The 22,231-nt window shown below is 35.3% G+C and overlaps 1 protein-coding gene across 1 annotated transcript in view; it reads left to right on the forward strand.

The window, feature by feature from the left end:
• The window catches only part of LOC139510982 (transient receptor potential cation channel subfamily M member 7-like), a 1,394-nt gene extending 602 nt beyond the window's left edge, over nt 1–792 (forward strand). The window contains exons 2-4 of the mRNA XM_071297544.1: nt 4–183; nt 228–644; nt 772–792. Of these exons, the coding sequence (XP_071153645.1) occupies nt 4–183; nt 228–644; nt 772–792 (618 nt within the window). The remainder of the gene's footprint in view (nt 1–3; nt 184–227; nt 645–771) is intronic.
• Nucleotides 793–22,231: the final 21,439 nt, after the last annotated feature.

A 22,231-nucleotide genomic window follows, 5' to 3' on the forward strand; every position in this document is an offset into this window, starting at 1 on the left:
AAGAAAGGTTTGATAAAGGCAGCCAATTCTACTGAGATGTTGATTGTGACTAATGGAGTAGATAATGGTATAGCCAGTATAGTGGGCGAGGCTGTAAACGAGGAAAAATTCATCAGGACAAATAGCAGAGTTGATCTGAGTCAGCTTAGACCTGATGCTGTGAAGAAATTTCATCGATTAACCGTAATTGGTGTAATACAAAACAGAAAGTTATTTATAATGATCAGCTTGATGGTTCTGAGGGATTGACACTTACCAATGAAGGTTGTAAACCAAATAAGGATATTCACGAACTAAACCCAGATCACACACATTTTATCTTGGTGGAATCAGAGACGGAGGATCATTACATAGATTTCAGGTCAAATTTTGAAAAGCAGTTGGAATGTCAGTTGGGTCGACCTAGACGTTACAGACGACTCCTTAGTTACAATTCTGATGCAAATGGGGCGGAAGTTGTAGAGCCTCAACCTCAAACCATTCCTGTTGTTGGATTATTAATTCAGGGAAGACCTCAAAAATCAGATCTAGTTCTTTTTTATCTGCGCCATAAAATGCCAGTGGTTGTTGTCAAAGGAACTGGAGGCTGTGCTAATCTATTGGCGTATGCAATAGAGGAAACCCAAGACAGATCTGTTGCAGAAGTTGGCCATTTGAGTCCTGAATTACTAAAGTTGATTATTCACAATTTCCCTGATGATTTTAATAAGAATGACTTTGCTCGTAATGCCTTCAGAGATAAAATTATTGAATGTATATCTTTGTCAAAAGAGGATGATAGGACTTTTATGACAGTAATAAATACACAGGGTGCGGACGGAAACTTGGCTGATCTTTATTTGCCAATACGCGCTATTAGCGTCCAGTTTGGAGTACCATATGTTACCAGCCAAAGTATCCAGACATTCAGGGGCAACGGAAATAAATCACGTGATGTGACTGAGTTGAGCCTTCTGAAGTCTATGCACCAGCGTACCCCGCCATCTTTCTTCCTGATAAGCACTGGTGCAGAAGCCCATTCTGATGTTGAAGGTTGTATAACTCCAGTATCTAACATTTTCTTGAGGTGCGCCTCCTCCTCTTGAACAAAACAAGCTGGTGTTCTTCGCATACGGAGCTGAATAGGCCTGGCATCACCAGTATCAATTTCATGTTCTACATGACTAAAATTACCAAGGTCAAACTCTGTTTTTGCAAAGACATCACTGTACGTGTAAAGCAAAGTTCTCAATTTTGATTTCTGATCTGTTGTCAAATCCTTACTGGATGTAGTAAATAGTTCTTGAAGGTGATCTGGTAGATCCTCCTGTTGGGGCGGTGTACCTTTTTGACTGTTACCCTGTTTACTGGTTGAACAAGTGCCAACACTGAGCTCTTGAGGATCCTCCATAGATTCAATTACTGTCACAGCATGTGCCTCAGCTACTTCTATTCCACCCTGGAGTCGGACAGGGTTGTCCGTCACATTCATAAAACAAATAACTGGACTTTTTCCTTTAGCACAAACTGATCTTGGAATCAAGAGTGTAGTCTTCGAGTTTGGTTCTATCACAAAATCATTATCCTGTACTGGTCCTGTACAATTCATTCGCATTACTGAATTAGGTGGGACTACTACCGAGTTTGGTATTGTAATTCTACTGACTGAGGGTTGAGCAGATGGTGTCTCTCCTCCTAAGACTAGCTTAACTGTCTTGTCGTTGATAGACATGTATCCTTAACCAATGTTGAGTATTACATTATTACTAGCTAAGAAGTCGTGGTCCAGTAGCATCTCACAGTCAATTGGAGCGATATATAAGTGGTGAAGTCCTGTATCCTAAACAGAGTAGGATTAATAATTCAGCAGGTCATCTGCATTTCTCGGCCTGCACCATGCATAAGTGTCTCTTTAATGACATAAGGTTTTTCTTTGAGCGAATCAAAAACTTTGTCCTGCAGTATGGTAACCTCTGAGCAGTCACTAGGTTATCCTGGATTTGTACCTTCACTCTCAAGAGTCGAGCAGTCCCAATTGTTCCTACCACAGTAAACCCATTAGATGGTCTCTCCGTAACTTGGTCCTCTGGCACATTCATCGTAACTGATTTGCGTTCTGTTTGCTTTTTTTGTGTTGGCGGTTTGCTGCCAGGTGAATTATTTAACTTTGGGCAATCTCTTTTATAATGTCCCTTTCCATGACAATAAAAACATTCCCCATCTAGGGTCTGTGTCCTGCGGTTACCAGCACGATTATTATAACCACCTCTTCTACCTTGACCACGTCCACGAGAAGTATTATCTGATCTATAGTCCCGACTGGGCGAAGTACCACTAGATCTGTTAGATTGTCGCATTTCCTCTGTAAGTGTAGCCATTGAGGATAGTAGGCTTTGCATCTGTTGCATGCTCTGTTGTTGCTCTTCTCGTTGATGACGAAGCTGCTGCTCCATCTGAGACACTCGTGTGTCTATGGCTGATTTGGACCAGCCTACCCCGTGCACTGATGGTGTGTCACTAACTTGTGCTGTTGGTGTTGGAGCTGATGCCTGTTTTACTTCAGGCGTTTTTCCTTGAGCAATGTGGGCTTGCACAGCCTTTCTTGAATGTTGAAACCACTTTATTATATCAATTGCATTTTCAACCGATACTGGTTTAAATCCACATGTGTATTGTCCAGCCTCTGGGTCGTTGCAACCTTGACAAAATGTCATTACTGCTTGTTTTGTCATGTACTCTTCAGAGAGGTCTTTGAAGGATTGTGTTGCCAGAGATATTACACGATCCGCCCAATCCTCCAGGGATTCCTCTTTCTTTTGGGTAATAGTCTGAAACTGTATCTGTGAAGTTTCTTGTGGTTCTTGGAATCCAAAGCGTTTCACCATTTTAGTCACTACTGCACTAAAAGCAATGTCTTTGTTAGATTCCAGCAAGACTGTATAAAAATCACTAGCTTTGTCCTCCAAACACAGCAAAGCTGTTCTCGTTTTTGTTTGTCCGTCCAACCGGCAGCCTCAGCGTACCCGGTGAACTTTGTGTAAAAGCCGTCCAGTTGCCTTTCCCTGTGTACTTAAGGTTCTTGGGCACTGAAAAGAAAAATTTCTTATCCTGTTTCATTGGAGCTGGCTTCGCTCTATGACGGTTGCTTGAGGTATGGTGACCATCAGTGTCTGACTGACCATGTCTGTCTGACTTCCTATTTACGTGCTTTTTGCCTGAACTCTTGTGATGTGGCGATGGGTGATCACTAACCTCCTACTCAACAGGTGAAACATGTCTGCTTGAGATACTATGTCTAGAATATGTTTTGTTGCTTCTACTCTTGTGACGACTCCTACGGTACACTACCCCTGATGTAGTACTAGATGAATCAGAATCACTATTAGAGCAGCTTGAAACGCTAGATATACTTCTTTGATCCTGAAACTGAGCCCGTGGTTGGTTGTTGTACAACTGTTGTTGAGGTAGCGGTTGGGTGTTGTACAACTGTTGTTGATGTTGTTGAGGTTGTTGGTACACTGGCAAGTGTGGAGCTATGCTATAGTACCCTGATTGAGCTGTTCCCTGTACAATGTTTTGTGTTGTTGAAAGCTGTTGAGGCCTCCCCTGCTGGGATGGTATATTCCCAAATGGCTGTTGAGTCTGATGTACAGGTGCAGTAACATTGTGGAGATGTTGCACCGGTTGTTGTCTGTAAAGTTGCTGTTGCTTATGAATGGCCAGAGGCGGTCGCCCTTGTTGACCCATTGTGTTGATGAGAGGTTGTTGAAACCCTGACTGGTTGGTGTTAGGTTGGTCTGCTCTGTTGATAAATTGTTGTGTCGGTGGAACTTGGCTGCTGATATGTGGTATATGTACAGGATTGCTGATCGGTGGTTGATGTTGTTGATTATCAATCACCCTGCTGTAGTTTTGTCGTCCGGCTGTGTAGTTTTGTTGACTAGTTGACTGTTGTTGACGTGTTGACCTGGGACAGGGTGGTTGATTGGCCCTGTTGACGGTCGGTGGTGGTTGTTGACAAGGTTCCCTTTCCCTGACGGGTGGAGTAGACCTGTGCAGGTAAAGGGTTTGACCTGTTGACGGTGGGTTGAGGTTGTTGTTGACCTGTAGCCCTGTGGTTTACTGGTTGATTGACAATAGTTGGAGGTGACCTGTTGAAACCTGGATGCGTAGGCAATTGTCTGTTGGACACGGATGTGCCCTGTGGTTGATGTGGTATGTTGCTTATGGTATGCCGGGTTGATTGTTAAATTGGCTGTTGAGTTGGTTGTGTGTTGGTGACTGTGTGACCACCAAGTAGTTGAATAGCTCTAGTATTTGATCGAGAGTAGCTGTCATTTTGTTCAACAGGGAGTTGAACAGCTTGTTGTCTTTGTCGGTTGTGGTTGACAGTATGGTCAACAGGCAGTTGAACAACTGGTTGACGTTGTTGGTTGAAATTGATGGTATGTTCAACAGGCAGTTGACCCATTGGTTGTGGCGGTTGAATATAGTTGACTGAATTATCAAACGACCTACTGTTTTGATTGCTTGTTCGCATATTCTGGCTGCAGAAGTCCTGTTCAATTGACTTTGTTGAAACCTATCGGTGAGGTGGGGGTTCTCGAAATCTTGCTCTTTCACAGCAGTTGACGACTCATACGCTGTACAATTTTCACCGACTAACCTTGGTTGCTGGTTCACTCGAAGTTATATCATATTGTCGCTTTTATCATGCTGAATACCCACAGACTGATTGTTTTCTTGACATCTAACAACTTGATCTAGAATTGGCGGATATGGCTTATCTGATGGCTCATATTCGACATAATGTGATCCGTATCCGGGGCAATTATTTCTGGTTGTAATGTTCGGCTGGGAAGTAGTGATTCCTCACTACAGGACAGATTATCGTCTAAAATTCTGCAACGGTCCATTACCTGGGTTGGATATTCATTTTCTTCAGTGCATGAGGGCATGGATCTTATCGACGTGCGGTCAACCTGCGAGTTCCACACTGTATCCATGGAAATCTCAAGAGTCAAAAACTACCGGTTGATTCAAAGTAGGTTTTTTGTATATTTCACCCCCCCCCCCCCCCCCCCCCCTGGACAGGTGCATGTGTGGAACCGTGTTGGTCTATCCACCTCTGTGTATCGGTCTTAAATTCCTGGAAATGAGCAATTTCCCGTCTAATAGTACCAGGGGTAAAAGGTGTAGACTCAAAATTTACTGCCCCTCCCACGTGTGATTTTACATGTGTATCTGTCTCATAGTATAGTGACTCATGTGGCTGACCTTGATACCTGACATCAACATTGTTCATGTCATTCAATTCACAAGGGGAAAAATCAATCATATCTGACACCAGGGACATTTTATTTCTCATATATGGTATTTGGGCCAATATTTCTGGTGTAATTGTTATGCCATTATTTCTCATTACTATAATTCTATGAGCAGTAGCTGTACCAATGCCAAGTACATGTTGGAGAACAGACTCCGGACTGGGGTTTATTTTAATTTAAAACCCTCTCATTGTGCTGAATATTGACCTATATTCAGTGATACTTAGACTATAAATAAAGGACAAAACAATAACAAAATAATAAACAAGTCTTTATTGATTTAAATCCCGTTTACAAATAGCAAAGATGTGTATTGCATATGTAAACAAATCACGGAAATCACTTCCGGTATTGATCTCAAGTATCGCTGTTACCTGGTAACACGAAATCACGCGAGACTCAATCTGAAAAAATCAGTGACTTGAACAAAGTTTGAAAACTTTCACAGACAGTGAAAAACTTATCATACAACGCTTGGTACCGCTTCTAAAGCTCTTCTTTTGAGCCTAATTCCACTTGCAAAGTCTCAGAATAGCCAAATTAATTCTGCCAATCACGCTTGATAATCCCCCGACCAAAATGGCTAACTAGGTCACACCATGTGCGTTCGAACCACCCGCAACTACCAATAATGTGGTGTTCGTCTTGGGGAAATACTATTTGCCTTGAAAGGACCCGACCTGGACTTTATATATATAGAAGACCTTAGGCTTAAGTACTGTAATTACCTATTACTCGGGCGTTGTGAGCTGTGTCTTCTTAGGTAACGTCTAGAGTCGTTGACCATTAGATAGAAGAGGGCGCTGCAGGCGTGCGCAGGCTCCGACATCCGCTGTATCCATCCAGAGGCCCATTGGTGTCAGTTGTCTACTCCTAGCAGGGAGAATGGTATCAGTTGTCTACTAACAGGGAGCACCCGGGCTTAGGGTAAAGATACAGCAGGACTTTGTGGCAAATAAATCAAGATTTTTATAGAAAATCCACAGCCTTTAATACAGAGATTTTTGTTATAAAATTTGAAACATAAATTAATCACTTGATTTTCTATGATATGCTAGTGTTTATTTTTTACAAAAAGTTCGAAGTAACCTGTAAATTCCAAAACACCTCGTGCTGAGTCACTAAAGTCGAGCGCACCCTAAAAGGTGTACTTGATTTTGGCCATATTTATACTTGTCTTAAGGTTTATGTACCCTTCTGCAGCCATTTTTGTACGAATTTTTCAAACCTCAATTGTATCAAAACTAAAGATATAATAAATAATAGAGATAGGCCATTTAGTACATGTCCCAAGGGGAAACTTGATGCAAAGCATTATTTTTTACTGTTTCATTGCATTTGATAGAAAAAGAGGACTTTGTGGCAAATAAATCAAGATTTTTATAGAAAATCCACAGCCTTTAATACAGAGATTTTTGTTATAAAATTAGAAACATAAATTACTCACTTGATTTTCTATGATGTGCTAGTTTTTATTTTTTACAAAAAGTTCTAAGTAACCTGTAAATTCCAAAACACCTCGTGCTGAGTCACTAAAGTCGAGCGCACCCTAAAAGGTGTACTTGATTTTGGCCATATTTATACTTGTCTTAACCAATAACTACATTTATAAACTTGTTTTAAGGAAATCAATGCTAGCACTGCATGCAATAATCCTATATCTATCATTCATCAAATTGCCAAATATGAGAGTACAAGGATAAAGGCTGTGGATTTTCTATAAAAATCTGGATTTATTTGCCACAAAGTCCTCTTTTTCTATTAAATGCAATGGAACAGTAAAAAATAATGCTTTGCATCAAGTTTCCCCTTGGAATATGTACAAAATGGCATATTTCTATTATTCATTATATCTGTAGTTTTGATACAATTGAAGTTTGAAAAGTTCGTACGAAAATGGCTACAGAAGGGTACATAAACCTTAACCAATAACTACATTTATAAACTTGTTTTAAGGAAATCAATGTTAGCACTGCATGCAATAATCCTATATCTATCAGTCATCAAATTGCCAAATATGAGAGTACAAGGATAAAGGCTGTGGATTTTCTATAAAAATCTTGATTTATTTGCCACAAAGTCCTCTTTTTCTATTAAAGGCAATGGAACAGTAAAAAATAATGCTTTGCATCAAGTTTCCCCTTGGAATATGTACAAAATGGCCTATCTCTATTATTCATAATATCTGTAGTTTTGATACATTTGAAGTTTGAAAAGTTCGTACAAAAATGGCTACAGAAGGGTACATAATCCTTAAGTAGTCTATTTGAATTCATCCAGTCAATACTGAGGTTGTGAGTTTGAACCTCGCCCGTGCGGGTGCACTCGACTCTAATCTAAAGGAGTATGTACCTTTCTGTTGTTTCGATGCTAATTATATGGATATTTTATAGAAAATTCACAGCCTTTTCCTTTGTACTCCCATTTTTGGCAATAATGTGCCAGAGGATCATTGCATGCAGTGCTAGCAATGCCAGCAATGCCTTAAGAAAAAGTCTATGAATTTAGATATTGGGTAAAACAGATAGAAATAAGAACCTATTCAAGTACACCTTCTAGGGTGCGATCGACTTATGTGACACAGCATGAGTTTTTTTTTTTTTTGGATTAAAGTTTAGGACCTTTTTGTAAACAATAAATGCTTGAACATCATAGAAAAACAAGTGAGTAATCTTCGTTTAACATTTTGTAGCAAAACTCGTTTTTTAAAGTCTGTGGATTTTTTTTCAAAAATGTTGGTTTTATTCGCCACAAAATCCTCTTTTGCTGTTAAATGCTATGAAAAAATAACTAATAATGCTTTGCACGAAGTTTCCCTTTGGTATGTACGAAATGGCCCATCTCTATTATTTATTATTTTTGCTGTTTTGATACTATTGCAGTTTGAAAATTTCGTAATTCACATGGCTACAGAAGGGGGCCATAAACCTTAATTGACTACGATTATCAATTTTTCTATCGCATGTAGGTGGTTTCCTCTGGAAACTCCCCCTGACTTTCTCCACCCATAAAAAATGGCCGCTCGAAATAGCCCAAAAGTGGCGCTTAAAAAAGCCATTAGAACACCAACAATCAATCAATCGAATATGATTTTGTTTTAAAAAATTAAATAAACATCTAAGAGAAACTGCTTATGGATATTATTAGGATAAAATAAGTTGAAAATGACAATTCCATGGTGTGAAGTTTGTACGGGGTATATATCATATATATGCATACGGGGTATATATCTCCCAATTGATACGATATTCCCGTGCTTGCATTTCCTATCATGATTTTCTTGATAGAGGGTTACTGCTCACAAGGAAGCTATTAAACCAAGAGTTCCAAATGGTGAAGTTGAAATCATTCCTTCGTAAATTTTACGGACGCCATCACGAGTTGGTTGACCGTTATGGAATAACCGTTTCACAAATGATATCGGATATGTTCCTTACGTCGTAACTACAATCCCCTTTCCTTTCGTGAATGTGACCTACCGAATTAGACTATTTACCGGATTTGTAATCACATAAGCAATACGACGGGTGCCACACTTGGAGCAGGATCTGCTTACCCTTCCGGAGCACCTGAGATCACCCCTAGTTTTTGGTTGGGTTCGTGTTGTTTATTCTTTAGTTTTCTTTGTTGTGTCATGTGTACTATTGTTTTTCTGTTTGTCTTTTTCATTTTAAGCCATGGCGTTGTCAGTTTGTTTTAGATTTATGAGTTTGACTGTCCCTTTGGTATCTTTCGTCCCTCTTTTTGTATACACGTATAATATTGTATGACAAAACGTGATTATATTTCTCTCTGTAAACTTTTTGACCCATAACTTTTAAGAACAAAAATAAAGTGGTTTAGCGTCTTATTAATCATGCCTTTCCAACAATTTTTTGCTGTTTTCAAGTTCCAATAAACATGATATGGGCCAAAATGACAAAACAAAATTGGTTTAAAAAATGATAACAACACGTAATAAATGTCGTGCGTTCGAAACCCTTTTCTAGATTAACTTTCATGTGAGGAGATTTATTTTCTATCTAATAGATTTAAAAGCACTTATACCTCCTTTAAAGAATTACATAAAAAATTAGTGCTTGTTTATTAAAGGATCTGTTTTGTTGTTGCTGTTTTTGTCAATGTATCTCAAACTGTACATTTTCAGAGTTTTTTTTTCTTCAAATTTTACGCCAGAATAATGACGAATGCCAAGAGATAACAAAATCTCGCATGGATCTTTTAGTTCAGACGAGCTCAAAACTTACAGATCCCAATGGGAAACAAAAACCGCCAGTTGCAGCAGGACATAAGAAGACAATTATTAAGGTTAAATAATTAATGTTGATGTATCATATGGCATATGTGTAGATGTCTTCTCTGTAACTCTATACCATTGTAGCAAAATTAACGTCATCTGTTGATTCTACAATCCTAATCAAGAAAAAAATTCAATTATGGTTTAAAGTAAAAGTACGGCCTTAGGTGAACTGTTACATGACCGTGCAAGGTCCGAGGAAAGATTGATCGCTCACAAAGTTTGATCCAACATGGTCTGTTTGTATCTGCCCAAACTACATGTAGGAGCCTGTATATCAAGGGGTCGTCATTTGTTGCTATCAAAATAATTCGTTTCTCTATCAAATTGTCTTTCATTTTTGTTTCGTATATAATAGCTTACAAAGAAACAACATGTGGTATTCAAATGTTCGTAAAAATTCACCGCGGGATCATAACTGTATCGTCTGCCCTTAAAACCCGTGATGAACTAACTTTCTCAAGAAGAGTGAGCAGTATCTGTCCCAATAGTAACACGCGTCGTGTAGTGCATCACTTGAAACATCCAGTGATTTTGTATTGAATACAAGAACTAACTAGAATTTCAATTTAAAATCATTATTAAATGTCGTTAATGTACCATTTCGATATATATCAAAAGAAAACCCCAAATAATCCGGAAACACACCCCAAAAAAATACTTTTATATTTTTTTTCATTTAGATTATAGTACTATAGATCTTATTCTATGACAATATTAAATGCGTCCATGTTCAAACGGTTCGTTGTTCGAATATAACGCATTGTACTAGTAAATTTTAAAAAAATGACCTTTCTCCCCTCCTTTTTCGTTTTCCAGAATATTCTGTAAATCTCTTAACTTATAATTTCCAATATTTAAATAATTCATTAGAAATTTATTTTCAATTGGTTAGGCAAAATATTTCAAATCAACTCCCCTTTGCATTTTATATTAGCTATGACTTAGTCATCGGGAAGTAAAAAGCTAATTAATACATGTGTGTATAGAAAAAATACTGTATTGACGATTCATTACAAAATACTATTAACAAAAATATAAAGCAATGACCTTTGATACCATTTACATGCTTTTCTGTATTTAAGATCATTGAATTATTATCATGATTCTAGTACGTCTTTGACTACTATTCCATAACAATGTCTGAAATAGATAGAGCATTATGATTGTTTGGTGTTACCTTACAGGGTAATTAATTGCACATTTAGAAGATATTGGTGATGCGAAGAACAAACATATAGCTGTAAAAATGGTGCTAATCAGTCAAAACTTTTTATTATTAGACTATTTCGTGTAGAACGTTGGCGAAAATTCCAATTCTTATATATAAATTGAGACTTTGTTTCAAATATATCTGTAACACTGTTTGATGTTATCTAATATAAATACTATTTAATGGAAAATGTCACGAAGGCGCATTCGCAATATCTTTTTGATATAACCTCATTGCAACACTTCAATGAGAACAAAATAACTGGATAAACAAATCAAATTAAATAGCGTTTGGAAAAATAATAAACAGAAGTTCTTTTCATAGATATAAGAAAATGTGGTATGAGTGCCAATGATGCAACTCTACATCCAAGTCAAAATTTGTAAACGTAAAATAGGTCAAAGTAATATGATCATCAACACGGATCCTTGGCTAACACCGAACTGCAAGCTATAGAGCAACGGTTTAATCTATATAAAAAACGAGAAACACTTATGAACCACATCGACAAACCATGAACACCTATACAGTTACAGTTTTAAAAGGGGGGATTCATGTAAATAATAATGTTGTAGATGATTAAACAAAATTAATTTTCAACATGTTTATATTCTACAAATATATAAGATGGTCTTACAAATACTAATTGTGGTTCGTTTTCAAATAGCAATGTATATTATCGTTGCTACTGTGAAAATTAATAGCCCTGTACAACTGTTGATTACCAAAAGTTTGATTACCTTGAAAATCACAGAATTTAGAATTCGCCAAGTATAAATAACGATGAGTTAAAGAACAAATGGAATGTTGTCACACGGAAAGCTTTCGAATTTTACAATGTCGGACCAATATTGTTGATTTGCCCGAGTACTCAAAATTGAAGTCCGATAGCAGTGGTTTTAATCCTTTCTTCTAGCACAGTTACTTTGCTACAAAGGCTAGAATAAAAGTAATATGGCTGGTTTACTTGACAGTCGCTTCAATGTTAAAATAATAATACATGTAAAGATGTACACCGAGATCGAATTAACTGAAATAGTTGTATTCAATATATACTGAAAACTGAACTAGGACAAAAAGTGCCTTTTTTCACATTGTCTGATACCTACATACGCACTTAAGGTAGCACAATACAAAGATTGTTTTACTCCCAATCACTAATCTTTAAAATGCTGTTACTTTCCTATGAATGCATAGAAAATAATAAAAGAGGTATATATAGATAGATAAAAGATTAATCTTTTAAATTGTTGCAATATGTTTATTATATGCAATCATATTATGTAATCAATTATTATGTCATTAGTGGCAAAATCTGGGTCAGTTCACTTGAATGAATTTAGCTCTATCATCTCTTTAACTATATAAAAAATTTTAACGAAATCTTAATCAACACATCATGGGCTTTAAAAGGGTGTCTCAAATTGTCCTTATGGTATGCCATTCTCTCATAAATCTCTAACCACATAAAAAAAGATAATGTTTGATTAGGTGTAAAATTTGTTGATACATTCTATCTGAAATCTGAGACACCCTTTTGTAGATAATGGCCATAGGAACAACATATTATAAAATCAACCCTCTAGGGATACCTATGCAGAAGCTAATTTCATTTGAAAGTGGAAATTTGGTGAAAAATGTTTTAGACACAGTTAACATTATAATTGGTTACATAATTATTGCTTAATACTAACATTGCATTAATTTGAAAGAATAATCTGTTAGCTACCCAAAACTACCACTTTTATAAATTTTCAAGCATTATTAAGAAAGTTACAGCATTTTAAAACTTGGAAATTGGAGTTATACAATCTTTGTATTGTGCTACCTTAAATAATCCAGGACCAAAGCCCACGTGATTTTGGGAGACTTTGAATGACATACCCTTATTAAAACTAAGACATCAGATTAAAAGGGAAGATCTACGAATATCGATCTCAGCATGCATTCCTTGACTTTTTCAATTACTTTAATAAGTTTAACCTTATTAACATTCAGAACATTTCGTGAGATAATCTTGTAATTAGCTCATGTGAACGATAGATATTTGTCTGTCACGTAGGTGAAAGGGGTGGTATATATATATATATCTGGAAGAAACTGAATTTACAGAAGTCACTTGTTACAAACAGCCAGCGAGGTAAGCAAATACAATTTATATTTCTAATTTAAGATTTGATAATTATTTTTTTATGTATGAAAACTAACATTTCTTCGATATTTGAAAATTTATATATTTACAAATACGCATTTGATATATTTTTTTTAAAATCTGAAAAAAAACATTAAACAATTTAATTACTTTAGTATGTAGAGTGTCTTCTTTTTGTTATGCATTTACTATTCTTTGTCCGAGCACTTTGTGTCTGAAAGTAAACACCAACCTTATTGTGTAAGCGTTTTTATATAGATATATATGCGTTATCCCAAAAGTTTACTGCATCTTTTTAACAATGAAGAACATCTAGACTAGTAGCTCATACGTTAATGCTCTGTCGTTATCTATTTATGGTCATTGGTTTTAATTTCCCAATCTTACTACATATAATAAATTAATTTAGTATGACAATCATCCTGTTTTTTTGGGGGGTCCTTCATAGTTTGCGGTTCGGTGTGACCCAATGCTCCTTGTTGAAGGCCGTACTTTGACCTATAATTGTTTACATTTTATACACTTTTAATTGGATGGAGAGTTGTCGCATTGGCACTCATACCACATTTTATATCTAGCATCTATTATAAAATACCTGTGATGAGAGTATGTCTTGGACTGTGAAGTAGGTATAAACTTTTGATAGTTGATGCTGAGACAACAACGATTGTTTACTCTAAAGTATCCTTAGTCGTCAACAATGTCACATTAAGGCGTAATGTAGAGATTTGTCATTTTGCAGCCTTAGAAATATGTCTGAGACGGAGGGGAATAGCGTGTCAGTACTTGCATACTACTGATATTGCTGGCTAGCACGTAAACAATCCGTGTGTTTGTCTAGTACGAGGCAAACATTTTGTAACTATTCACATTAATACATTTGACGAAGGGGATGCTGAGACAACTATCCATCAAAGTGTAATGAAAAAATATGATCAATTTTAGGTCACCGACATTCAACGATGAACAAAACATGAACCGTGTACATAAATTCCAGCAAAATTTGATGCTTTGATAAGTCCATGTGTCATTGTATATCTTGCTAGATGTGTTCTGTTTAATTTTTAAAATCGTGCTAAGCTTATATGCGGTCGTTTGGTCAAGCCATTATGCAGTTTCTCAATTAGGATATTCGTTCATGAGGCGGAATTGCTGTTATATTTTTGATTTGAGATAAAGCAACTCTCCCTGACAGTCTTCCTAAAAAACTTACATTTCAAATAACAATATATATATTTCATGACATGAATGACAGATGAATAAACACTTAAAAATTTTATAGAAAAAAATCCGTTTTTCCGAATTAGAGCACATCCAAATAAATTGGTAAAAGAAGTTATATATACATATTCAATTCAATTCATCATAGATACCAGGACTTAATTCTATGTGCATTTGATGTAATTGTGAAATTCGACCTGTACTAAAGTAAGAAGTATCTTATTGTCTGTTTTTAACATTGTCATAAAGCGGGAGGTTTGGCTAGCCATTAAACCAGTTTCAACCCTCCATTGAGTCTTAAAATGTTTAGTACCAAGTCAGGAATATGGCACTTGTAATCAAATTCGGTGTTCCTCTTGTACCTTTGTTTTTCTCTTATAGTTGATGTTTTCCCTCGGTTTGGGTTTGTAATCCGGATTTGTTTTCTCTTAATCGATGTTTGTCTTTTAAACACTGGTATACTACCGTTTCCTTACTTAAATGGTGTAGCTAATATCAATAACTCAAAGTATTGCAAATTAATATCTGTCTAAGGGAGAAACCATATTTCGAAGAACAAAAAATACGCTTTTGTTTTAAAAATGAATGAAAAAAAACATAAAGTTTTCATTTTATGTCTTCTTTTTTATTTTCCGGTATTGAGTTGCATAAGGAACTCTTGCTCAGCAGAAACACGCATAACTGTCCTATTAACACCTATGTACTATTAACACTTATTTACTATTAACACTTATTTAACGGAAGTGTTTTGAGCTACAATGAAAATATTATATTAAGCAAGAAGTTTTTCGTAGTTGTTATACGGTTGCATTAATTTTTTTCAGGTGGAAAAGACAGAGATGATACCAAATATGATTGCTTTTGTAATGGGACTAATTTGTATCATGCCTGCTGTATATAGTGCATTTACAGAAGAGCATACAAAAACGATGCCGAAGGAAAATATTTTTGAATTCGCGTCATCACGCAACATGCTTGGAGGTGATTACGATGACAAAAGAGGGTTTTGGGATAAAAGAGGTTATGGTGATAAAAGGTCAGAGGTTATATCAGAGAAATCATTACAAGACAAAATTTGTGAACAGTATCCAAGTATTTGTCTATTAGGATTGATAGGACCAGACAAATTATCTAGGGACGCTCGTACTGGTGGCCTGATTTTAACGAAACGCGGATATGGCGACAAACAAAAAAGAGGTTTCTGGGATAAGCGGGGATTTGGAAACAGAAGAGAAATAAATGATAAGCGGGTTGGACGAATTTACCCGTTGATGTTACTTCCGAACAGTGCTTAAATAATTAACACTTATATTGTTATCTTAAATAAAAACACTAAATAAATTTGGAATTTAAGTGGATTTAATCTTTCTCGAAGAAGCCTGTAATCAGACCCTTACAACTAAGCCAGGGGCCACAAGTCGGTACAAGAATAATGTATTATAAATCGGCTCTTTTTATTTGAAACGGTTGCCATTCGCTGTAATTTATATGCTAAATATATGTATGATACCGAAATACTAGTAATTAAAATTGAGAATGGAAATGGGGAATGTGTCAAAGAGACAACAACCCGACCATAGAAAAAACAACAGCAGAAGGTCACCAACAGGTCTTCAATGTAGCGAGACATTCCCGCACCCGGAGGCGTCCTTCAGCTGGCCCCTAAACAAATATATACTAGTTCAGTGATAATGAACGCCATACTAATTTCCGAATTGTACACAAGAAACTGAAATTAAAAAAATACAAGACTAACAAAGGCCAGAGGCTCCTGACTTGGGACAGGCGCAAAAATGCGGCGGGGTTAAACATGTTTATGAGATCTCAACCCTCCCCCTATACCTCTAGCCAATGTAGAAAAGTAAATGCATAACAATACGCACATTTAAAATTCAATTCAAGAGAAGTCCGAGTCTGATGTCAGAAGATGTAACCAAAGAAAATAAACAAAATGACAATAATACATAAATAACAACAGACTACTAGCAGTTAACTGACATGCCAGCTCCAGACTTCAATTAAACTGATTGAAAGATTATGATTTCATCATGAATATCAGGCACAATCCTTCCCGTTAGAGGTTTAGTATCATACCATCATAATATATATGAGAAGAACATAACCTCTTGTCATGCCAACAACTGTTTTTTTAATAAATGTGTTTAGTTCCGATGCAAAGACCCTATAAGTGAATCAATATTAACGCCAAAATAAGCAATCTTTAGTGACCTGACAACAGTATCGTAACTATATCCCTTCTTGATAAGTCTATTTAAAGGTTTTGTTAGTTTCTGAGGTGAATACTGACATTTTTGTGCTTTATAAAGAATATTTCCATAAACAATTGGATGTGAAATACCTGAACGTATAAGAAGTCTGCATGTTGAGCTATATTTACGAATGATGTCCTTATACCGATGATAAAATTTAGTAAATGTTTTGACTAGTTTGTGATATCGATAACCCTGGTGTAATAATTTTTCAGTAATACATAAATTTTTCTCGTTAAAATCTAAAACATTGTTACATACACGAGCGAATCGTACAAGTTGAGATATATAAACACCGTAAGATGGTGACAATGGAACGTCACCATCTAAAAATGGATAATTAACGATAGGAAATGAAAAATCATCACTTTTATCATAAATTTTAGTATTAAGCTTTCCGTTAGTAATATAGATATCAAGATCGAGGAAAGGGCAGTGGTCATTGTTAGTATTAGCTTTATTTAAAGTAAGTTCAACAGGATAAATTTCTTTAGTATACATACTGAAGTCGTCATTATTGAGAGCCAAAATGTCATCCAAATATCTAAAAGTATTATTAAATTTGTTTATGAGATGTTGTTTCGATGACTGTATAAAGGTATCTTCGAAACCAAAAGTTTGGAAAGCCAAATACAGAAAATAGAAATTACCAAGGTATAAAATCAAAATGGCTTGTACATAATAACCTAAGCTGTAAGGTCAACTTTGCATAAGGTAATTAAAATAAAAAATTTAAACAATACATATGAATCCAAAACAGAAAATGTATATTGAAAATATGCTTTAAATCGTTTTAGAACGGATATTGGTTGTTTGGTACTACCTGAGGCTGAAAGTCTAACAGTATTGATACTCACCAAGATGCTGTTAAAATAAATGATTCACGAATAAGCATCACCACTTACACTCGAGTCAACTATTAGAATATACCAAACCAAAATGGCATCAATAGAAACGCAATAACTCTTGTTTTTCGAACGGAAAACACTACTACAACGAATTCTACAATAATTGTATATAAACCAAGTATCTTACCCTACACTTAATATATATGTCTGATATTAAAATTTTCTTTGTTTATTTTACCAAAAAAATTGACAATCACTTTCCCAATATTACGAAAAAACGTAAGCATGTTATGATTAACGAAAAATTATATTATTTTTTATTTCCTATTGTTAATTATTCGTATTTAGATGCTGACGTACCTTTGGCACAATCGTATGGTGTATATATTGTATTAAAATATAAACTGACGAGGAAAGGTAACACACGGCCACCGAAAGCTTTATTCTTTGTGAAGCCCAGGTGGTCGTGTGATCTAGCGGGACGGCTACAGTGCAGGCGATTTGGTGTAACGATATCTCAGTAGCATGGGTTCGAATCCCGGCGAGGGAAGAACAAAAAATTTGCGAAAGCAAATTTACAGATCTAACATTGTTGGGTTGATGTTTAGACCCTTTGTATTAATATATATATATATTTATTAATGCTCATAGATCATAAAGAGGGTTGGTCAAGTAAAATCACAAAAATACCGAACTCCGAGGAAAATTCAAAACGGAAAGTCCGTAATCAAACTTAATGGCAAACTCATAAGCCCAAACACATCAAACGTATGGATAACCAATAGAAAATGGTGGATTACACCTAGTTGAATAGATAGCTAAAGCTCTGACTTGTATGACAGTCGCATCAAATTTCATTATATAGACAACGATGTATGAACAAGACAAACTGACATTATAGGTTAAAATGTAAAAAAATAGGGGAACATCAGTCAACATTGTGTTATAACTTGCTCGGAAAGTTTTAAGATAAGAAAATTGAGGACCGTTTCCCTTGGGGGGCATTAATGAACAAAAACATGGAGTGAGTCCCTAACACCAGTCTTTAGTTCAGAACTCTCACAGTTTATGGAATTTATTCCTCCATCTTAATTGAAAAAACAAACTACTTGCGTATTATTTGTTTTATGTTCCTTGTTGAACGATACGAAGAGGAAGTATAAGTTTTACAAACCGCAATTGTAAAATCGCTTTGATGTCCGAAAATGTAAATGGTAACACATTTTTCACTACTTTTAAAGCTAGTAAAATTCTATTTTTATGTTTGAATAACGTGCGATATCATGAATAATTGGCTTAAATGAATTGCACAATCACGCCTGTGCAGAATGTCATTAAAGAATTCATTTATAATCAAAACACAAGGTCTACCTCTGTATGAGTTATCTGTTTTATGCGTTGAAAAACGTACATTTGGCGACCTCGTATGTTTAAATGTTCATTGAAAAAAATACTTTAAAAGTGGGCCTTACAGTCGGACGTTTACAAGTAAACGTGATTTGGCACAGTCAATTAATGACTGACTAGAGAGCGTCAACGGATGGCCTCGACAATGATGTTATGAATAATTAAAAAGGAAGATGCAACATGCCATAAAGTTTATTTCTTTAACCTATATTTGTATTTGAAATTCGTTTGGAAGATTACGTAAGGTAAAGACGGTATTTGCTTTTATTATCAATTATAATTGCATAGGGAAGACTTAACATATATGAACTCCCAGATCTTCGGACATTTTTAAGTATGTCCATTTTATTTACACCGCGCTAAGAGTAGTAAGTTTCAAAGTAATTATCAAGACCTGTTCTGGTTACTGATAAATGCGAGGCAACTGTAATTTACCGATGTTCTGTCTAGTAAATCCAATAAATAAATAGCGCGACCACCAAAATAAGTGACAATATCGAACTCCGAGAAATATTCAAAAAGTCCTCAATCAAATGGCAAACTCATAAGCTCAAACACATCAAACGAATGAATAACAACTGTCTTATGTAGAAAATCGAGGATTGAACCTGGTCCTGTAGCTACCTTTAGCTATCACTTGTATGACAGTCGCATAAAATTCTATAATATTGACAACCACATGTAAACAAAACAAACATACATAATAGGTAAAATATCAAAAATAGGGGTACAGCAGTCAACATTGTATTATAATCCGTATCACTATAAAACGCAAATATTTAAACAAGGAAAAACAAATAGGGGATATCTAGACAAAGAGTTTTAGCAAAACGTAAGACAAGAAAACGAAAAATTATCCATAGCACAATAACACAATGCCTGACTGTAAAAGTACCGAGCCACGTCAAATGTACTAAACAGTAATTGTAATAGTTTACAAAGACAAATTAAAGGACACTAAAACACGTAATCAAGACGATAAAAAACGTCAGTAACTAGAATTAATAGTTCAAGACCATCGTGTATTATTAGTGAACTTGATACAGAATATTTATTAACAAGGTCATGGTATCTCCGACAAATTTGTTTCAGAAAAAGGACGTGACGTTGTTTTGACATAATCTTTGTTCATTTTATTTCTGCTCAGAGACAGGTGATGTTGGTATATTGCTATTAAGGCGGGGAACAAAATTAAAATCGTCTCCGTTGTCATTGATTTTGGTACTTAGATGACCGCTTATTTCAAATTCGAGGGTTTAGTCTAAAAATGAAGCAGAGGAAGCCATTTAAGTTTCATCTTTAACTTCTAGGTCTTGAAAATATGATTATGAAACCCAATCAGAAAAGCTTGGATTGTTAATGGAAGACCATCATCAATATATCTGATTGCAAACTTAAATGATCTGGCTTCTTTCATCTCTGACTCACATGAAAATAAGAAGAGGTCGAAAATGAGAGGCGCACAGTTTGTTCCCATTGAATACCAATAATTTGATGAAAATGTCTACCTCGATTACAACAAATTTGTTGATAATGAGAAACTACAGCATACTGATCACGTGTTTGTCTGTGTAGCATGTATACATTTTTTATCAGTATTTACAAAAGAGGCCGTATGATATCCGAAAGTTATAAATTTAAAGCGTATGCTACTACTTTTATGTTGGAGAGCATGGTTGATTATTCTTCCATACGATTTTTCTATTTCACATGCAGAATGATGGTATACAGGGTTGAATAATCAAAAATTTTGATGGAACTTATTTCAGGGATAGATCGAGATTTAAATTTATCCAGAAGTTTTGTAGAATCTTTTAAAAAAAACATGTTGTTAATATCACTAATCGAGTCAGTTTCCCAGTATTTCTGAATACCCTCTTTCACTGCAGACAGATAAAGTGAGACTAAAAGTGTGTCAATATGACTGAGGTCTCCTGCAATGGTATGCAACATTAAGCTACGTTACTAATAATAGCATACATATTCTCGCTTTAAATATTTCCCATATACTTAATTTACATACAGTTGGCTGCAGAAGAACACATAATACCAAACATGCCCAACAGTTTTCTGTCGACTATTAAGCCTTTACTACTTTCAGTTATTAACTTCCACGGTGTCTTATCAATTGGCAAGAAGAAACCATAGTTTTAATGAATACCACGATTTTAACGTCAAACGTCATGTTATAAATTCAACGTTTGAATTACAAAATTTATTTAGACAATATGTATATACTAGTATATATCACATAAGTACTGCATATTTGAAAATTAAAATTTAAAAGAATAATCTAGTGATGTGTATTTGAAGTCCATCTGTATACAATATGTAACAAAAACGTGAACTGTCGATCAAATCATTTGGCTTTAATAAATCTCCGAAGACAGAAAAAACTGTTTGTACCTTATCAATGTCCATGTGTGAATATTTCGGTTCTTTTTATACAAACTAATAGCTACGTTTTAGTCTTAAGTTTTGATCTTGACATCATCTCAAAAGTCTGAACAATACATTTTATAGCCATGTTCTTTTTTTAGTCCATTTTCTGTCTAATCAGCTGCAGTAAATTCAGTGGTGTTAAGACAATTTGCTTGAATATTCAATCTGGTGTTATTCTTTTATAATCCGGACAATTCAGTATTTGTACAGTTGAATAGCAGCTACTACACAGTCATAACCTAAATGGAAAGAATTTAAATTGACAATAAGCAAAATATCTCGGTACAAAACTGTTACATCTTAGCTGTTATCGAAACACTTTTTGTTTCACTCCTCCAATATTCCTATAGTAGGTTGACATAATTTCATAAAAAAGCGATGCTCCTCCAATCTTTCCTATATGACAGTTGGCCAAACGCAAGTAAGGTTTTGCTACACCATCATTAACATTTACATTTTTTATTTATTTCTTATTTCTTTCAATTATAAATATTGTTTTATTCATTTGAACTGGAACATATGCATTCATTCATTTTTTTTTTTAATATTAAACATATTTTATTAATAATCACCTGTTACATCAACCCTCAGTTGCCCAGGGAAACAACTAAGGGAGCCCCGATTTGTCGGGGGGAAAGCAGCCCAGGGAAACAACTAAGGGAGCCCCGATTTGTCGGGGGGAAAGCAAATGAGAAAATAAACCTCCCATTATAAATTATTAACATCTACCCTTACAAATATTATCTATCCTTGTACATTCATTCATTTTAATTAAGTTGATAACTGTCTTGATTATCTTCAAGTTTGTATATTTACATACTTCATTGATAAAGTCTTTAAGAAAAGAAATATAAGTCCAAACGACTGGAAATGAAAACAATACTTTATAAATTTAGTAAGCCTAAGGCATGTGTCTGGATACACGTTTATCAATGATGCCAATAACAGACAGATTGAAAGTCAAGGGTTGATAAATACGTTTAATCTATAAACAAAAAGTATTTAGTATACCTACAGTGGCGTTTACATGAGAAAATTGGAACCTTAGTTTCTTAATAATTTCCAGATTAGCATA

The sequence above is a fragment of the Mytilus edulis genome, chromosome 2, assembly GCF_963676685.1.
Source record: "Mytilus edulis chromosome 2, xbMytEdul2.2, whole genome shotgun sequence".
In the NCBI taxonomy this organism is placed as follows: Eukaryota; Metazoa; Mollusca; class Bivalvia; order Mytilida; family Mytilidae; genus Mytilus; species Mytilus edulis.